General features: G+C 41.5%; 1 protein-coding gene across 1 annotated transcript; it reads left to right on the top strand.

Annotated features, from left to right (window-relative positions):
• The first annotated feature begins 5,381 nt into the window (after window positions 1–5,381).
• On the top strand, window positions 5,382–18,394 carry LOC111953761 (zinc finger protein 260-like). Its single transcript, XM_023973236.2, has 3 exons — window positions 5,382–5,672; window positions 10,177–10,623; window positions 13,827–18,394. Exons 1-3 carry the CDS (start codon window positions 5,477–5,479, stop codon window positions 14,960–14,962), a joined length of 1,779 nt encoding a protein of 592 aa, XP_023829004.2. The 5' UTR covers window positions 5,382–5,476; the 3' UTR covers window positions 14,963–18,394.
• The last annotated feature ends 1,313 nt before the right edge of the window (window positions 18,395–19,707 follow it).

The following is a 19,707-nucleotide window of genomic DNA, read 5'->3' as shown; positions in this document are numbered from 1 at the left end:
CCAAAGAGTTCAATCTTGGTTTCATCAGAACAGAGAATCTTGTTTCTCATGGTCTGATAGTCTTTTAGGTGCCTTTTGGCAAACTCCAAGTGGGCTGTCATGTGCCTTTTACTGAGGAGTGGCTTCCGTCTTGCAAATCTACCATTAAGGCCTGATTGATGGAGTGCTGCAGAAATGGTTGTCCTTCTGGAAGCAGTGGCGGTTCTGGGGGGGGGGGGGGCAGGTGGGGCCAGTGCCCCTGTGACAACAATTTTGGACCCCCTTGTGGCCCCCCTAAATGTGGAGTACGAAATAATTTTTACATAGCAAAAATTAGTTATCGTTCTTTTTTTACATCCGTTATTAGACAGTGGCAACGATGATGATTATGAACATGGTCTTTTGCCTGCTAATGCCTTCAATGCAGTGAAGAAAACGATGACAACAATAACGTCTAATGTAACTGGCCCCTCTAACAGTACAACTGGCCCCACCTTGGCCCCCCCAGTTGAAATGGTCTAGAACCGCCACTGTCTGGAAGGTTCTCCCATCTCCACAGAGGACCTCTGGAGCTCTGTCAGAGTGACCACCAGATTCATGGTCACCTCCCTGACCAAGTCCCATCTCCCCAGATTGCCCAGTTTGGCCAGGCAACCAGATCTAGGAAGAGTCTTGGTGGTTCCAAACATCTGCCATTTAAGAATGATGTAGGCCAGTGGTTCCCAAACTTTTTATAGTCCCGTACCCTTTCAAACATTCAACCTCCAGCTGCGTACCCCCTCTAGCACCAGAGTCAACACACTTTCAAAAGCCTGCCACACACTATACAATACATTTATTATACATAAGAATGAGTGAAAGTTTTGTCACAACCCTGCTCGTGAGAAGTGGCAAAGGGCTCTTATAGGACGAGGGCACAAATAATAATATAATTAATCATCTATAATTTTGCTCTTTATTTAGCCATCTTACATATGAAACTTTATTTGTTCATCAGAAATGGTGAATAACTCCCCACAGGTTAATGAGCAGGGTGTGCTTGAAAGGATGTACATAACTCCGCAATGTTGGGTTGTACTGGAGAGAGTCTCAGTCTTAAATCATTTTCCACACGCAGTCTGTGCCTGTATTTAGTTCATGCTAATGAGGGCCGAGAATCCACTCTCACATAGGTACGTGGATGCAAAGGGCATCAGTGTCTTAACAGCGCGATTTGCCAAGGCAAGAAACTCTGAGCACAGCCCTATCCATAAATCTGGCAGTGGCTTCTGATTTAAATTACATTTTCAGAACTGCTTGTTGCAATTTCAATGAGGATCTCTTGTTCAGATATCGGTAAGTGGACTGGAGGCAGGGCATGAAAGGGATAACGAATCCAGTTGTTCGTCTCGTCCGTTTCTGGAAAGTACCTGTGTAATGGCGCACCCAGCTCACTCAGGTGCTTCGCGATATCACATTTGACATTGTCCGTAAGCTTGAGTTTATTTGCACACAAACATCATACAATGATGGAAAGACCTGTGTGTCATCCTTGTTAATACAGACAGAGAAGAGCTCCAACTTCTTAAATCATAGCCTCAATTTTGTCCCGCACATTGAATATAGTTGCGGAGAGTCCCTGTAATCCTAGATTCAGATCATTCAGGTGAGAAAAAACATCACCCAGTTAACATTTTTACATTTACATTTTTAGTCATTTAGCAGACGCTCTTATCCAGAGCGACTTACAGTAGAGTGCATACATTTTATTACATTTTTACATACTGAGACAAGGATATCCCTACTGGCCAAGAGCAGACGCTCTTATCCAGAGCGACTTACAGTAGAGTGCATACATTTTTATMACATTTTTTTTACATACTGAGACAAGGATATCCCTACCGGCCAAACCCTCCCTACCGGCCAAACCCTCCCTAACCCGGACGACGCTATGCCAAATTGTGCGTCGCCCCACGGATCTCCCGGTTGCGGCCGGCTGCGACAGAGCCTGGGCGCGAACCCAGCCCAGCCTGGGCGCGAACCCAGAGACTCTGGTGGCGCAGCTAGCACTGCGATGCAGTGCCCTAGACCACTGCGCCACCCGGGAGATTAAGCCAGTTGTGTGAGAAACTCGTCATCATGCAAGCGGTCAGACAAGTGAAAATTATGGTCAGTAAAGAAAACTAAGCTCGTCTCTCAATTCAAAAAAATTAGTCAATACTTTGCCCCTTGATAACCAGCGCACTTTTTTTCTCCCTTTTTCTCCCCAATTCTGTGGTATCCAATTGGTAGTTACAGTCTTGTCTCATCGCTGCAACTCCCATACGGACTCGGGAGAGGCGAAGATCGAGAGCCGTGCGTCCTCCGAAACACGACCCAACCAAGCCGCACTGCTTCTTGACACAATGCCCACTTAACCCGGAAGCCAGCCGCACCAATGTGTCGGAGTAAACACCATACACCTGGCAACCGTGTCAGCGTGCACTGCACTCGGCCCGCCACAGGAGTCGCTAGTGTGCGATGGGACAAGGACATCCCTGTTAGCCAAACCCTCCCCTAACCCGGACGACGCTGGGCCAGTTGTGCACCGCCCCATGGGTCTCAGAGCCTGGACTCGAACCCAGAATCTCTAGTGTCACAGCTAGCACTGCGATGCAGTGTTGTAAAAGCGTTACATGGTCGCTGCCCATATCATTGCATAATGTAGAAAATACCCGAGAGTTTAGGGGCCTTGCTTTAACAAACATTTTCACTGTAGTGTCCAAAACGTCTTTCAAGCTGTCAGGCATTCCCTTGGCAGCAAGAGCCTCTCGGTGGATTCTGCAGTGTACCCAAGTGGCGTCGGAAGCAACTGCTTGCTCGCGCGTTACCACTCCACTGTCTCCCTGTCATGGCTTTTGCGCCATCAGTACAGATACCAACACATCTTGGCTACCAAAGTCTATTTGATGTCACAAAGCTGTCCAGTACTTTAAAAAATATAATCTCATGTTGTCCTGGTTTCCAGAAGAGGATATCTTCCTCAATTGACCCCCCTAAACGTAATGGACATATACCAGGATCTGTGCCAGGCCTGCCATGTCTGTTGACTCATCCAGCTGTAACACATAGAATTTACTGGCTTGTATGCGAAGCAGTAATTGCTTCAAAACATCTCCTACCATGTCACTGATGTGTCATGAAACAGTTTTATTTGATGAAGGTATTGTCTGTATATTTTTGGGGCCTTTTCCCCCAGCATTGTCCCAGCCATATCTGAGGCAGCAGGAAGAGTAAATACCTGAGCATATTGGAATGCTATCTGACCCTAAACAGAGAGTACACAGTGGCAGAATACCTGACCACGTGACTGTCACAAAATTAAGAAAATCCTTGACTAATCAGACTCAGTGAGCATAGCCTTGCTATTGAGAGAGGCTGCCATAGGCAGACCTGGCTCTCGGAAGACAGGCTATGTGCACACTGCCCACAAAATTAGGTGGAAACTGAGCTGCACTTCCTAACCTCCTGCCAAATGTATTAGAGATACATATTTCCCACAGATCACACAGACCTACAAAGAATTGGAAAACAAATCAAACATTGATTAACACTCATATCTGTTAGACAAAATACCACAGTGTGCAATCACAGCAGCAAGATGTGTCCAAACAATGATAATATGCCTTTGTGAAGGAAATGTTTACTTTTAATTTCTAATAGTTTTTTGTTGATATTGTTTTGTCTTCTCACTTTTTTGGGGCAATGTACACATGTTTCCCATGCCAATAAAGTCCCTTTGAATTGAATTTAATTGGAGAGAGAACCAGTCTATATTTTCATTTGTGAGGCTGTGTTTGCCCCAGCTGTTGCATCATTAGATAAGAGCTTGTGGCTGTTTGAGAGAGGGAGGACTTATCTTACCATGGAGCCCCACAGCAGAGGTGTCATAATACCCAATAACCTGTCTTTTGCAAGTTTTAAATTGACACAAAACCTGTTAGCAAAGGTGTCAGCTAGAGATGACGTGCAGGAGTTTGCAGGGATTTGTAGTTTTGCATGATGTCTACTTTGACGCTATTTAGCATTTTCAAATCTGAGAGTAAATAGAACCAAATATATTGATAAAAGTCACCTTGTCCGAGAGAGATTTACATGGTTATCAAAACGTCACGCCAGAATAAGCCTACACGAAAAACAGCCCTTATTTAAAGTGTTTCTAAAATCTCCTATGGGAAAATGAATGGTGTAAAAATGAATGGAACCATTTCCCTGTTTGACCGCTAGTTTTATGGGTATTATGACTCATACAGTGGTAATTTATTACCAGATAAGAGGTGAGAGGACCCATAGAACATAAAATACAGGACAGCAGGGAGAAGAAATTCAGTCAGGCTGTGTAGACAGATCAGGTCTTAAACCTGTTTATTTTTCTCCACGTCTCTGACCTGTTTTTTTTTTACAGTATCTAATATCTACTAGATACATATTTAATCTAGAGCTATGCTCATCTTGATTTGAAAAAGAGACCCCCAAAAGGTTGCAGGGAATGAATAAACTGGTAATGAACTTTGGCTGTATCTTGTTTTTAATTCCCTATATGGTAAACGTTGTATAATGGTAACAAAAGGGAGGAAGTTGTGTTGAGCAGGATGAGATTAGGTCGTACAGGAAGGACAGAAACTACCTGCCCTCCAGGTCACCTACAGAACTCAATGTCACAGGAAGTCCAAAAATATCATCAAGGACAACAACCACCCGAGCCACTGCCTGTTCACCCCGCTACCATCCAGAAGGCAAGGTCAGTACAGGTGCATCAAAGCTGGGACCGAGAGACTGAAAAATCGCTTACGGTATATCTCAAGGCTATCAGACTGTTAAGCAGCCATCACTTACACAGTGAGGCTGCTGCCTACATACAGACTTGAAATCATTGGCCACTTTAGTAAATGGATCACTAGTCACTTTAATAATGTCTTTTTAATAATGTTTACATATCTTGCATTACTCAACTCATATGTATATACTGTATTTTATACCATCTATTGCATCTTGCCTATGCCGCTCGGTCATTGCTCATCCATATATTTATGTATTCTTATTCCTTTACTTAGATTTGTGTATATTAGGTAGTTGTGGAATTGTTAGATATTACTGCACTGTTGGAACTAGAAGCACAAGCATTTCACTACACTTGTAATAACATCTGCTAAACATGTGTACGTGACCAATAAAATGTGTTTTGATTATATGAAAACATGATACTGGAATGTGTATGGTAGAGGAAACTGTTGAGCATGTTGAATTGTTTACTCTATGATTTAGATCGGGGATTTATTTTATTAGAAATACAGGAGTTAATGGGTAACATACAGCAAGGGGAGGTAGGTAGGCTGGGACCGGCCTCACACTCCAGTACAGTAGGTGGCAGTGTATGCACCTTCCAATTGTAGCACCTCATTTCCTGTTCCTTAAACACGGATCCGTAGTGACAGCAAAATAACAATACATTCTCTCAACTATCCCTTTCCTCCCCAAAATGTCTAAACTACAGCAGATCAATGTATTTCTCAACGAAAAATTAACAGCAGTTCCTTTGGAGATATCCGTGTTAGTAAAAAAAACGATCGCAGAGCACCAGGAAGAAATCTCCCGTTTGAAACGGGCGAATGCACGTCTACGAAGACTGCTGGATTTGGTTTTCAAACCAGAGATAAAGTTGCATAGATTAGCAGGTTTGTGACTACGTCTCTCTATTTGACATTCATTTTACATTGTAGCCTAATTATAGTCATTTAAATTTGAGGGGCTTTGAGTAGTACACAATTTCGCCTAGTCATACACAGTTGCGGCCAAATTACAATTCCGTCCGACAGATGGCGCTATTATTCCTATTACGTAGATTAGACTGCTGACATACATTCCAGTTGGACTCGTGTCCCTCGGCGCCGGCTCGTACGTAAACACATCCCCCATTTAGGCTGCAAGGCGTCGATTTCCTGCTTAAATAGCAAATGATTGGAACCCAGGAGCTAGTACTTGGTTGCACAGCTTTTGGCCAAGATAGCATTCAGTTTTTAGATTATGCACGTTAAAGCCGTCTGGTCTGCGAACATCAAAACGCATGGATCTCAGATGGAACGTGTTAGCGCCACCTGCAGATGTTTGTTGGTCGCGTGAGTCCGTAACTCCTTTCAAGGGTGTCAAGTGTGCTATGCCAAAGATTGGATATACTGGCAAGATATCTCTGCCCAAACAAGGGAAGTCGTTGTCCACAAAGCGGCACGGCGGGCTCTCTCATTAATGTATTCCTTTTTTGAATATTCGAGGAGGGTTGTTAACGTCAACCGCCTATATTCAATCTAGAGAGACGCTATGTTACTAGGCTCATGCCATCAATATGCATAACCATCTGCTGGATGGAAAGAGATTTTCCACAGAGTTGGGCCTCTCGTTTCATCTCTGGTCCAGGGCGTTACGTTAACCACAGTTACTTGTGCAGGTAGCTCGAGCAAAGATTTTTTATAACTAAACCAAGAGACCACAGCCTGTCGTTTCCAATGGGAACAAATGAGCCATAGTGGGCAGAACAAGCAAGGAGGGGCAGAGCTAAGCACAAACTAGCAAGATCCTATTGGCGCGTTCTAGCATCTGCATATTTCCGTTAGGGAACGCCGACTCTGAAGTGCGCCTGTCAAAACTCAATTCTCCTTTGCTCTTCTTCTAAACAAAATATTTCTAAAGACTTTGGCAAAGGATAAAATCTACAAACTTTAGTCCACTCTTTTCAGATTTTAGTTTTGGAAACAGAAAACTAACTATGTTTCATCGATGAGAAAATTTGCTAAATGTAGGCCAAAATCCATTTCGTTCCATCTTCTCCCACTGCCCGCAAGTGGGCTTCCTCTCACCATATTTGGTGGTGAGTGGAACTGCCAAGCATATGCTTCACATTTATACATTAGGTGAAATATGTGTCTCATTGTTATATCTGTGGCTAGAGTACACACAGAGAATAATAGAGGCCAAAAGGCCATATTAGCATGGGCAGCGCCATTGAGGGCTTCCACCACTTTAATGTAGTCAACTGGGTGGGACTTTCAACTTCATTGGCTGATCCCTCCTGGTGACCCTGTTGGAGTCATGTCAAACCAGGTCATCAGGACGGATCAGCCAATCATGAAGAAAATGTACTATTTCAATAGCGCTACCCATGCTGTCAGACACTATAATGGTACATACTGTAAAACTTATATTAAACGCCTGTCCCTTTTAATAGCCGGGCAATGGCACACATTTCAACAAATAAACAGCTGTTTCAAATAAACACCTAGTCTAAATGAATTGTTTACAAGGTTACCATGAATTGTTTTGAGGTTTAAATGTTTGATTTGTTACATTGAGTAATTCAGAAATGACTGGGGAAATGATGGCTATCGTTCCGTTTTTATTACCAATACGAAACTGCTAGCCCTTGGCTGCTAACAGCTGAGAACTGCTAGACAACTGGCAAGCACAAAAACAGTCAACAACTTCTGGTGGCGAAACTAAAAACTGCCAAAAATTCACAGTCAAAGGAGAATAATTATTCTGTCAAGGAATTTGTTTGTTTTGAAATAGAGGCATACTAAGACAAAACAAACGTGACACTGTAAAGGATAAAACACATCAGTGCAGCAAATTAAGAAATTGATTAAAATGCTCGAAGTGACCTTCGCCTCTCCCGAGTCCATAGGAGAGTTGCAGTGATGGGACAAGACTAACTACCAATTGGATTCAATGAAATTGGAGAGAAAAAGAGGTAAATGTAAAAAAAAAAAAAAAGAAGTGAATGCTGGAATTTTAAAATTCACTATGCAAATGAGCAAACGCTGTGTGTATTAAGGAAATAGACACCTGGCTCAAATAGAAGCCTGTCTCTAATAAGCACCTGTTGTTCAGTGATTTAAGCAAATAAAGGGCTATTAATTTACATTTGACGGTATATGAAGATGAGTCCTCTGTCTATGGCTAGTATATACAGCTAGCTAGGTAGCTAGCTGGTACATGCTAGCTAGCTGGTACACACTAGCTGTAGTACACACTAGTTAGCTAGTGCACACCAGCTGTATTACACACCCTTGCTGTTGGTGGTGTTAACACAGAGTTTCTAATCCCAGAGGTGCAACATCACGAGACTTCTGGGAACATTTGCGAAGCAGACTAGGCTGGGGTTTAGGTTTGGAGAAGTCAATGAGCGAAGTAAAAAAAATACTTGGTTAGTTGGTTCTCTCAATCTAAAGGCACAACATTAATTTGCGCCAATGTCATAAGTAGTTGAACATTATTATAACAACCTTGTGAAAGTGTCAAACTGACAACTTTATATCTAAGGAGTGCCTTTGATTTGATGGCCTGCACATGCGAGACGATCGTTAGACTCGATTACGTGTTTCTGTGCATGAGCTTAGCTAGCCAACATTACCATGACATTGCCTACAAGCGTGATCGGGGACTTCTATTGTAGAAGAAGTTTCTGCCTATGTTCATACTGTACTGTCTTTGGCGGTAACACACCATCCTCTCTGGCACCAATCGACCTGTCTGAGCTCGTATGCCTCAGAGCGTATGTGTCCTGAGAAGCTATCTGCTGTAGCCAGACCCTATTGAAGACAACTTGCAGACAAATGCTTCTCAAAACCATCAATGAGCTTGCTGCACCTTTCTAATAGCAATCTTTTCAAAAGCAAACTGCTCTAATTCTTTCATGTTTGAGGGGTGCCCTCCACCAACTGCTTTTGTGGAAATTAGGGGAATTATCTTAAGAAAAAGTGCAACGGTGCCAATATACACTGAGTGTACGAAACATTAGGAACACCTGCTCTTTCCATGAGACTGACCAGGTGAATCCAGGTGAAAGCTATGATCCCTTATTGATGTCACTTAAATCCACTTCAATCAATGTAGATGAAGGGGAGTAGACATGCTAAAAAATCATTTTTAAGCCTTGACAATTGAGACATGGATTGTGCCATTTAGAGGGTGAATGGGCAAGACAAAAGATTGAAGTGCCTTTGAACGGGTATGGTAGTAGGTGCCAGGTGCACTGGTTTGAGTATCAATAACTGCAACGATGCTGGGGTTTTTGCGCTCAACAGTTTCCTGTGTATATCAAGAATGGTCCACCACCCAAAGCCAACTTGACAACTGTGGGAAGCATTGGAGTCAACATCGGCCAGCATCCTTGTCCATGCCCCGATGAATTGAGTCTGTCTTGAGGGCAAAAGGGGGTGCAATCTCAATATTAGGAAGGTGTTCCTAATGTTTTGTATATTTGGCTGCAACTGTAGCTACTGACTAAAAGAACATGTGAGATGTTAGCTCTGCTAGCTAGCCAATTATTATCTGCTCAATAATACTGCAATTACAATATATCAGTTTGGCAGAAATATTGTCAGGAAATGTGGTTTTAGGGTCGTTCCATTTTATTTCCATCACTTTTTGACCACACACCTTTTGATTTGAACAAAACTTTCCATATATATTTGCCCATGGTATCTTTTATCAATGACAAAACATTTAGGAGATAAGAGGTGCTCTACGTTGACCTGGTCAAAATGTGATTAAAATCAAAGTGATTGTCAACCGTTTTCTATATTTTAGGCCATTTTGTGTTAAATTTGAATGAGTATTTTACTGTTGCAGCACACATTTTGATTGCATACTGTGTGCAGAGTTACAGTTTCAGGATATACCATTGTACATGCATTCAAGTTCATTCACGCTGAAATGACTATCATGCATGTTTAACCAGCCTGGTCTCAGAGCATTTCATATTATTCCTTACGTTAATCAGAGACACTTCAATTAGTATGATATCTTACGTTTTATATGGTATGTTTTCATTTGTATGATATTTTACAAATTTGCAAACGTATGACATGTTACGAATTCCAATGTTTTGTTGTGGCTAATGTTAACTAGGCTAGGTGTTAAGGGTTGGAGTTAGGTTAAACTGTTAGGGTTAGCTAACATGCTAAGTAGCTAAAAAAGTAGTAAGTAGTTGAAAAGTTGCTAATTAGCTAAAATGCTAAAGTTGTCTGTGATGAGATTCGAAACTTTGGGTTGCTAGACGATTCCGTTATTTTTTTCCCTTAATTAAGTAGCCTTCTGTCTTATGTAACCATACCAAACCTCCCGGATTTAGGTTCATTTTGTTACGTCTTTTCATCAAATGTCATCCTTTCTCCTTACCCCCAGACCTCCAGCTGCTCACTCTCACTGAAGAGGAGGTTAACCCCGAGCAGCAGCACCGTGAGCAGGAATGGAGCGCCAGTCTGGGGCTGCAGGAGTCTGATGCTGAAGAGTCTATATGGAACTCTATCAACATAACTGTAGAGAACCGCACAGAATCTGATGGCGAGAGCTACAGCGAGTCCGAATCAACCAGTGACTATGAGCCCCCCTCTGACAGTGACAACAGTGAAAGTGATCATGTACATATGGACAATAGAATACGATTGTCAGGGTTAAAGCCTCTTAAATCAAAGCGAGGAAGAGGACGGCCAAGGAAAGAAACTGGGGCGTTGCCTGATTTAAAATGTGATGTGTGCATAAAATGTTTTGCGACAGCAAGTGGTCTGAGAAGGCATCTGCAAAATTGGCACAGTGAAGAGAGACCAATAGGACTGCCAAGGAAAGAAACCAGTGAGTTGTCGGATCTGAAATGTAACGTTTGCGGAAAATGCTTGGCGACGGCACGTAGTCTGAAAAGGCATCTGCAACTCAGGCACAGCGAAGAGAGACCATACATGTGCGACACATGTGGACAATGTTTCGCCTTGAACCGCTACCTGATCCGGCACATGAAGATTCACGCTGATGAGAGACAACATTGCTGCACCAAATGTGGCAAACGTTTCTTTCACAAGGAAAGTCTGAAAAATCATATGGTTAATATTCACACAGGGCTGGTTTTTAAATGTGATTTGTGTGGAAAATGCTTGTCAACAAAAGGTCGTCTGAAACTGCATCGGCAAAATCACACTGGGGAGAAATCCCATCCTTGCAAAGAATGTGACAAAGCCTTCGACTGCGAGTCTGGCTTGATAAAGCATATGAGGACTCACACTGGGGAGAAACCATTTCAGTGTAAAGAATGTGGCAAATGCTTCGGCGAGAAGGGAAGCCTGACAAAGCATATGATGACTCACACACAGGAGAAACCACATCGCTGCAACGAATGTGGCAGATGCTTCAATCTAAAGGGAAACCTGACCGTGCATATGAGGACTCATACGGGGGAGGGAGTTCAATGCCATTTGTGTGGAACTTACTTGAAGTTAGCATCAAGTCTGAAGAGACATCTGCGGACTCACAGAAGAAATATTCACAAAGACTAAGAACACGTAACAATGCACTTTGTGTTAAATGGAAGGTAGAGGATGTATCAAGAGGACAGCTCTCTGATCACTGCTCTTGGTTAAGGGCACAGTCTGCCATTTGGAAATCTGTTCAATGGTCATTTTAAGAGACGTTACACTTTCAAGTTCAAGTTTGTCAGATGGTACGGAGTTAGGTCAGTCCGTGCCTGCGTTCTGACTTGTCATATTAAAACATTGAAACGGTTTAGGCCTATTGGCTTATGAAATGAATTTATTAAATGTTATGTGTGTTGTGAGGAGAAACGCATGTTAGTTTGTTGTCAGACGCCGACATTCAATTGGTTTTGGGCACGCCAAAAATGTGCTTGAAGCTCTGCTAATTTACGTTGTCTAATCATGCTTTTGCTTATTCATTTTACCATTCAAATGCACATGTTTTGGTTATGTTAAAAGTAGAAATTGATTGCAAACTTACCTGGTAAGGGTCATTTGAAAGGAGAATCGTTTGTTCCGCTCTGTCATGCTCCCCAGCCTGGTCTCATAGACTAGACGTAGCATAGTAAACGTAACTCCTAGCCCAGCAAGCCAGCTAGCTAACATTAGCTGCCTAGCTAAAGTTAGCCACACAAAATTGGAATTTGTAACACATACATTTTGCAAATTCGTAACATATTGTACATTTTGCAAATTCTCATATTACACAAAATGTATGATGGACATCCACAAATTAATACATACCATGCGAAACATAACATACTAAATGAAGTGTTGCGGATTTACGTACAAAATATTACAAAATGCTCAGAGACCAGGCTGATGATCCGCTGCATCTGGAGGTGTGTCCAACAGAGCAGCGCTACTTAGCCTGGGTTCTGTAATGTGGTTGAATCCCAGGGGGGGGGAGAAATGTTACACAAGTCTATTATATGCTTTATGCAAACACGGTTATTGAAGTGTGTGTGTATTTATGAATTGTCAATGTGATTACCTTATGGTTATTGATAATTTCATTAATGTATTTTGACCATTTAGTTGTGATCGATCAAAAGTGGTACATTCCAAGGTGAGGCTTAAGGGACTTGTACTTAAACCTTGCCATTTCATTGTTGGCCAGACAGAGACAGAGACAGGGCTAAGGTTCCATGCTGGCCGTAGGGGACGCACTTTTCACGGCACATTGATACGAAGTGATTTTTGTAGCAGGTTAGGAGAGCATTTTCTCTAACCCTAACTCTTTCCCTAACCTTAACCTCAATCTCCTAACCTGCTGCGGAAAAGTCACGTCGGTGTCGTAAAAAGTGTTTCCCGCTTGCATAAACCAGGCATGATGGAGGCCTGGTTTATCTTGAGCTCTCCACTTATTTGATTTGCCCCAAGTTTGTTTCCTCGTTTTGTTATTTTCCGTTGTACATATGTAAAGAGTGTACAGTTTGCCAACTACTCTACGTCACTGTAAATAAACATCCGCCCCTGGACATTGCACCGCTACTTCTTGTCTGCTTTCTCCCTGAAACCTCGACCTATAGGGGAGCCTCCGTTACATCAGACATTATCAGAACTCTAACCGGATAAACCACGTTTTTGTGGATCTAGCTATATGCCTTCACTCCAAATTAATGGAAAATATAACAATCAAATCAAACCAGGGAAACCAGGAAATTATGGTGCTGATATTTTCCATTCATTTGGGATTGAGGTATATAGTTGGATCTAACACAGTAGATTGCCTGAGATATCTCAACATTAGTCAACTTTTCAGTTCAGTGAAATGTCACTTTAATTTCTAATAAATAGAATGTGTTATGATTGAGTGACTCAGGACAGATAGGCTACTGGCATAAGTCTGTTCACAAAGCTCTAATGGTGTGTGATGTGGTAACAATGTTGCTATTTAAGAATTATCAGGTTGAAAACATGTTTTCCTTAGTCTTACATGGTTACTTTATTGGAATAACATTAATTTGTATCCACTGTAGTTTTTGAATCACTACAGAGTTGTTTCCCGTTTCAGTCACCTCTTTGGTCACGTTAGTGTGGGTAAAATAAAATAAAAACGAAATATTGACAAATAGTGCATCCCGCAATGCAGGCGATGTTCAGTAAAATATCAATATCATATGTTCTTACCGGCGACGGTCCTTACCTGTGAGTGTTCTGCTCGAACAACTCGAGGGTGACATGTAATCCATCGTGCAAACAAAACTTGTGGGAGTTGTAGTTCACATGATACTTTTTTTTTTACTTTCTGAGATGTCTTACTGCTTGAGCATCACATATTTTTATAACAGGCATCGACTATAAATTAATCCACATTTTATTTTAGATATAGGCCTATCTAAAATGACCCCGTTTTTCATGAAATTGATTATACAATTTTGAATCCCATTGAAAACAATACGGGACTAGATACCCTCAATGAAAGGGGAAAAGACAGTCATTGTCCCACCGTTTTAGGTACTAGCCCTATTTGTCTCTTTTCAGCGTTTTAAGTTTATATCAAATTTCTTCCTTTCTCCTTACCCCCAGACCTCCAGCTGCTCACTCTCACTGAAGAGGAGGTTAACCCTGAGCAGCAGCACCGTGAGCAGGAATGGAGCGCCAATCTGGGGCCGCAGGAGTCTGATGCTGAAGAGTCTATATGGAACTCTATCAACATTATAACCGTAGAGAACCGGACAGAATCTGATGGCGAGAGCTACAGCGAGTCCGAATCAACCAGTGACTATGAGCCCCCTTCTGACAGTGACAACAGTGAAAGTGATCATGTACATATGGACAATAGAATACGATTGTCAGGGTCACAGCCTCTTAAATCAAAGAGAGGAAGAGGACAGCCAAGGAAAGAAACCAGGGCATTGCCTGATCTGAAATGTGATGTGTGCGGAAAATGCTTGGCGACAGCACGTAGTCTGAAAAGGCATCACCAAAATCGGCATCTTGAGGAGAGACCAAGAGGAAGGCCAAGGAAAGAAACCAGTGAGTTTCCTGATCTGAAATGTGACGTTTGCGGAAAATGCTTTGTGACAAGAGGTGGTCTACGAATGCATGAGAAAAATAGGCACAGTGAAGAGCGACCATACATGTGCGACATATGTGGCCAAGGTTTTGTCCTGAACTGCTACCTGATCCGACACATGAAGACTCACACTGAGGAGGGACAACATTGCTGCACCGTATGTGGCAAATGTTTCAATCACAAGAATAACTTGAAAAATCATATGGGTACTCATACAGGGCCGGCTTTTAAATGTGATTTGTGTGGAAAATGCTTGACAACTAAAGGAAGTCTGAAACAGCATCAGCAAAATCACACTGGGGAGAAATTGTATCCGTGCAAAGAATGTGACAAATCCTTCAGCATTAAGGGAAGCCTGATATTGCATATGAGGACTCATACAGGGGAGAAACCATTTCGATGCAAAGAATGTGGGAAGTGCTTCAGCGACAAGGGAACCCTTACAAAGCATATGATGACTCACACAGAGGAGAAACCACATAGCTGCAACAAATGTGGCAAATGCTTCAGTCTAAAGGGAAACCTGACAGTGCATATGAAGGTTCATACAGGGGAGGGCGTTCAATGTCATTTGTGTGGAACTCACTTGAAGTTAGCATCAAGTCTGAAGAGACATCTGCGGACTCACAAAATAAATTCACAATGACTAAGAACACATAACAATGCCCTTTGTGTAAAATGTGTTGCATGGAAGAGACTATTATAAGAGCACATCTCACTGGGCACATACATCAGGTCAACTCTAGTTTCAATTAGGTTGAGTTGTCAACTAACATGTAGGGCTTCCGTAAACGTGAATTCAACGTGAAATCGACAAAACATTTCACCACTGGATTTAGGTTAATAGTTGGGTGAAAAAAATACAATTCCCTTACATTGATGACTTTTGGCAAATCCAATCAGTTTTCCACATTGATTCAATGTCATCACATTGATTTGTTGCTGTTGAAATTATGTTTGAACAAAGTTGATTCCACCAGTTTTTGTCCAATAGGATGTCACTATAACTTTACCGGGTCACTTCTGGGACAAGCCAATTTGCTTACTCTAAGTACTTTAAACAATGCATAAACCTAAAGTTTTGCAGTATCAATCACTATCATTGATAAACATTTAAATATAAGCAAAAACATGTACAGTTGAAGTCGGAGGTTTACATACACTTAGGTTGGAGTCATTAAAACTCGTTTTTCAACCACTTCGCAAATTTCTTGTTAATAAACTATAGTTTTGCCAAGTCGGTTAGGACATCTACTTTATGCAAGACACAAGTCATTTTTCCAACAATTGTATACAGACAGATTATTTCACGTAATTCACTGTATCACAATTCCAGTGGGTCAGACGTTTACATACACTAAGTTGACTGTGCCTTTAAACAGCTTGGAAAATTCCAGAAAATGATGTCATGGCTTTAGAAGCTTCTGATAGGCTAATTGACATCATTTGAGTCAATTGGAGGTGTACCTGTGGATGTATTTCAAGGCCTACCTTCAAACTCAGTGCCTCTTTGCTTGACATCATGGAAAAATCTAAAGAAATCAGCCAAGACCTCAGAAAAAGAATTGTAGACCTCCACAAGTCTGGTTCATCCTTGGGAGCAATTTCCAAACGCCTGAAGGTACCACGTTAATCTGTACAACAATAGTACGAAAGTATAAACACCATGGGACCACGCAGCCGTCATACTGCTCAGGAAGGAGATGCGTTCTGTCTCCTTGAGATGAACGTACTTTGGTGCGAAAAGTGCAACAGAACAACAGCAAAGGACCTTGTGAAGATGTTGGAGGAAACAGGGTACAAAAGTATCTATATCCACAGTAAAACGAGTCCTATATCGACATAACCTGAAAGGTCGCTAAGCAAGGAAGAAGCCACTGCTCCAAAACCGCCATAAAAAAGCCAGACTACGATTTGCAACTGCACATGGGGCAAAGATCGTACTTTTTGGAGAAATGTCCTCTGGTCTGATGAAACAAAAATAGAACTGTTTGGCCTGAAATGACCATCATTATGTTTGGAGGAAAAAGGCCGAAGAACACCATCCCAACCGTGAAGCACGGGGGTGGCAGCATCATGTTGTGGGGGTGATTTGCTGCAGGAGGGACTGGTGCACTTCACAAAATAGATGGCATCATGAGGCAGGAAAATTATGTGGATAAATTGAAGCAACATCTCAAGACATCAGTCAGGAAGTTAAAGCTTGGTCGCAAATGGGTCTTCCAAATGGACAATGACCCTAAGCATACTTCCAAAGTTGTGGCAAAATGGCTTAAGGACAACAAAGTCAAGGTATTGGAGTGGCCATCACAAAGCCCTGATCTCAATCCTATAGAAAATGTGTGGGCAGAACTGAAAAAGCGTGTGTGAGCAAGGAGGCCTACAAACCTGACTCAGTTAAACCAACTCTGTCAGGAGGAATGGGCCAAAATTCACCCAACTTATTGTGGGAAGCTTGTGGAAGGCTACCCAAAACGTTTGACCCAAGTTAAACAATTTAAAGGCAATGCTACCAAATACTAATTGAGTGTATGTAAACTTCTGACCCACTGGGAATGTGATGAAAGAAATAAAAGCTGAAATTAATCAGTCTCTCTACAATTATTCAGACATTTCACATTCTTAAAATAAAGTGGTGATCCTAACTGACCTAAGACAGGGCATTTTTACTAGGATTAAATGTCAGGAATTGTGAAAAACTGAGCTTAAACGTATTTGGCTAAGGTGTATGTAAACTTCCGACTTCAACTGTATGACATTTCAACTGTATGACTATTTGTCATTTTAAAATGTTTTTTTTTTATGGTTGCAAAGGTGAAGGACTCAAATGCCACTGCAATTTATGAACGACCCAATTTATGATTTAATTGTGAGCTAAGCACAACTATTTTCCGCTGTTATAATCCAAAATTATAACTCCGATATTATTACTCTGCAGTACACAAACAAAAATAATGACCTTTCCTGTCCGTGTATATCATATCATACACATTTCCAAACGGATCTTGCTCGATATCTGGACTATGGATTGGACAATTTTTCCCCCACTTTTTTTTTTGCTGAACAAATTGCTTATTCTGTTCTGCATCTTCTGGACTAATCAAACTGATGACATGTCGTTTTCTACTTTCATTTTTAATAGCTAGCCTGTGGGTGTGTTGTCTTCACTTGACCATTGTGTTGTGGCGAATAATTTTCCTGTACAGAAGGAATCGCAAATTGTAGGCTAGTGTATTTGAGGTTTAAAGATGCTTCTAGGATTTGTGATTTGAGTTTAAAATGTCAGACTTGATTTTCCCTAACGAATAATGTGTCCACTCTTACGGAGATTTCCATTAATTATTATACACATAATGTTTCACTTGTCCTGTTGCAGCAGGATTATTTTCCCGCTGTGAGAAACGGGGGCGAATTAGGAAAGTAGATCTGTAAGTAGCAGCCCCATTATCGTTATGGTGGTTATTGGTTAACATCTGGTCTAGGCCTATAGGACCACGTTTTGAATGGATTTCTGTTTTTTATATTTCATCTCCCTAATATAGGCAGGTTATGGGGATATCACAATTAATGTTCTGATGAAATTGATTTAATGGATTATGTAATCTGAAGGGAATAGTTTAATTTGGAGGGGATACTGTATATGTCTACTATCCTTTTCGTTGTTGTTCTCGATTTTTGGTATTACTGTCAGTTAATGTTTTTCCGATATTGACATCCTTGGTTGGTTTCTGTGTTTTGAATTGTTAGTGATGGTCTCTTTTTTTGCCAGTTGCTCTTTTTTCGTTTTGTTCTACTTTTCTAGTTATTGGCCAGTTTTTTTTGTTTAGTTGCATCTATCAGCTATCTAGGCCAGGGGTTCTTAAACTTTTTCAGCCTGGGACCCAAATTAGAAATTCTGTGTTTTCCTGGGACCCAAGTTTATGAAAACATGCAACTATACGTAAATATGGGTACATTACATTGCCCTTATGCCTAAAACAAATGCAATACAGACAAAAACAAATAACAATGAAATTAAATATCCATATACATATCTATTCATGTTTATTTTCCCCCATTAAAAACACTCTTACATATCTCTCTAGGTTGGAACTCTTGCTGTTAAAATACAATAAATCATTTTCATTCTGAACTGGAATAAACGGATTGATCACATCACACAGATGAATAACAGAACACACACAGGCTTTTTGATAGTGCAACCCTAAGTAACAGTACAGATGAAAAATTATCAGGCCTACTGTACATCTTACTGTAAAAACTATTGTTGGGAAAAAGTAGAAGTTGGAACTGTGACTGTTAACTTCCCCGCACAAAACACATTGTGGGCGCTCCAAGTTATTTCTAAAAGTTTGTATGAAACCAAGAGAGAGAAAACTCATCGCTGTATTTGCGTTTCATGACGATTGAGCTCAGTCAGAACTTGTGGCTCGTTGGAGTCAATTCTATGACAGCGGTGATTGACGGTAAGTGGGAATGAGAAGCCAGCGACTGAGAGCGCTTCATCTGCTGCTGAACGACAGCGCTGCAGCGTGTGGGTCGAGTGATCGAGTAATCTAAACCACGAAGCACACGCACATCTCCCTCCCCACTCCTGCAGCTGCCAAACTGAACAGACACCGCTGGTAAGCAGAGAACGCACTGAAAAGAGAGCGCCGTTGCACTTGGCCAAATCAATTCGAGTAATTAATGAAGTAATTATACATTTACTTTGACACGTTGCTACCCACCATTAACAGGTCCACGACCCATACTTTAAGAAAGACTGATCTAGGCTATAATGATCATAAAGTAAATGCACCTCCCACCTGGGGGGGACAAAATGCAATTTCAGAATGTGGATGGGGACATGTCCCTCCACCACATTCTGAAATTGCATTTTGTCCCCCCCAGTTTTATCATTGGAATGTGATACAGAATGAGGCAACGGTGTGCTTTATGACCATTTGGACGCCTCCCAGCGGTCGGGTAGGCTGTTTGGAGTGTTTATCTGACTGGATAAAAAAATTCAATAATAATAATTATGTCCCCCCACTTCTAAAACCAAAGTTGCGTCCCTGAGTGTGTCTATAGGCTATTTATTGTGATCTCAATCAAATGATCCATAGCCTATAGGCTATCCCCATAGCCAATAGGCTATCCCAATACTCCTAATTGGTTTCCTCTCTTTAGCACCGTTTATACCTGGTTCTAACATAAGTCCTTTGTCCTGATCCTGTTCACGTTCTGATTGTGCCCACATTTTTAGACACATGTAGACGAGAAATGCGTGTTTACACAGGCAGCCAAATTCTGATATTTTGCCCAATTATTGGTCTTTTGTCCAATCAGATATTTTGCCAATAATTGGGATAATTATGATTTAAATGGTTTCACTGTCCAGATCTGTCT

This window comes from Salvelinus sp. IW2-2015, linkage group LG27, assembly GCF_002910315.2.
Source record: "Salvelinus sp. IW2-2015 linkage group LG27, ASM291031v2, whole genome shotgun sequence".
NCBI lineage: Eukaryota > Metazoa > Chordata > Actinopteri > Salmoniformes > Salmonidae > Salvelinus > Salvelinus sp. IW2-2015.
This window is presented reverse-complemented; position numbering and strand designations above follow the sequence as displayed.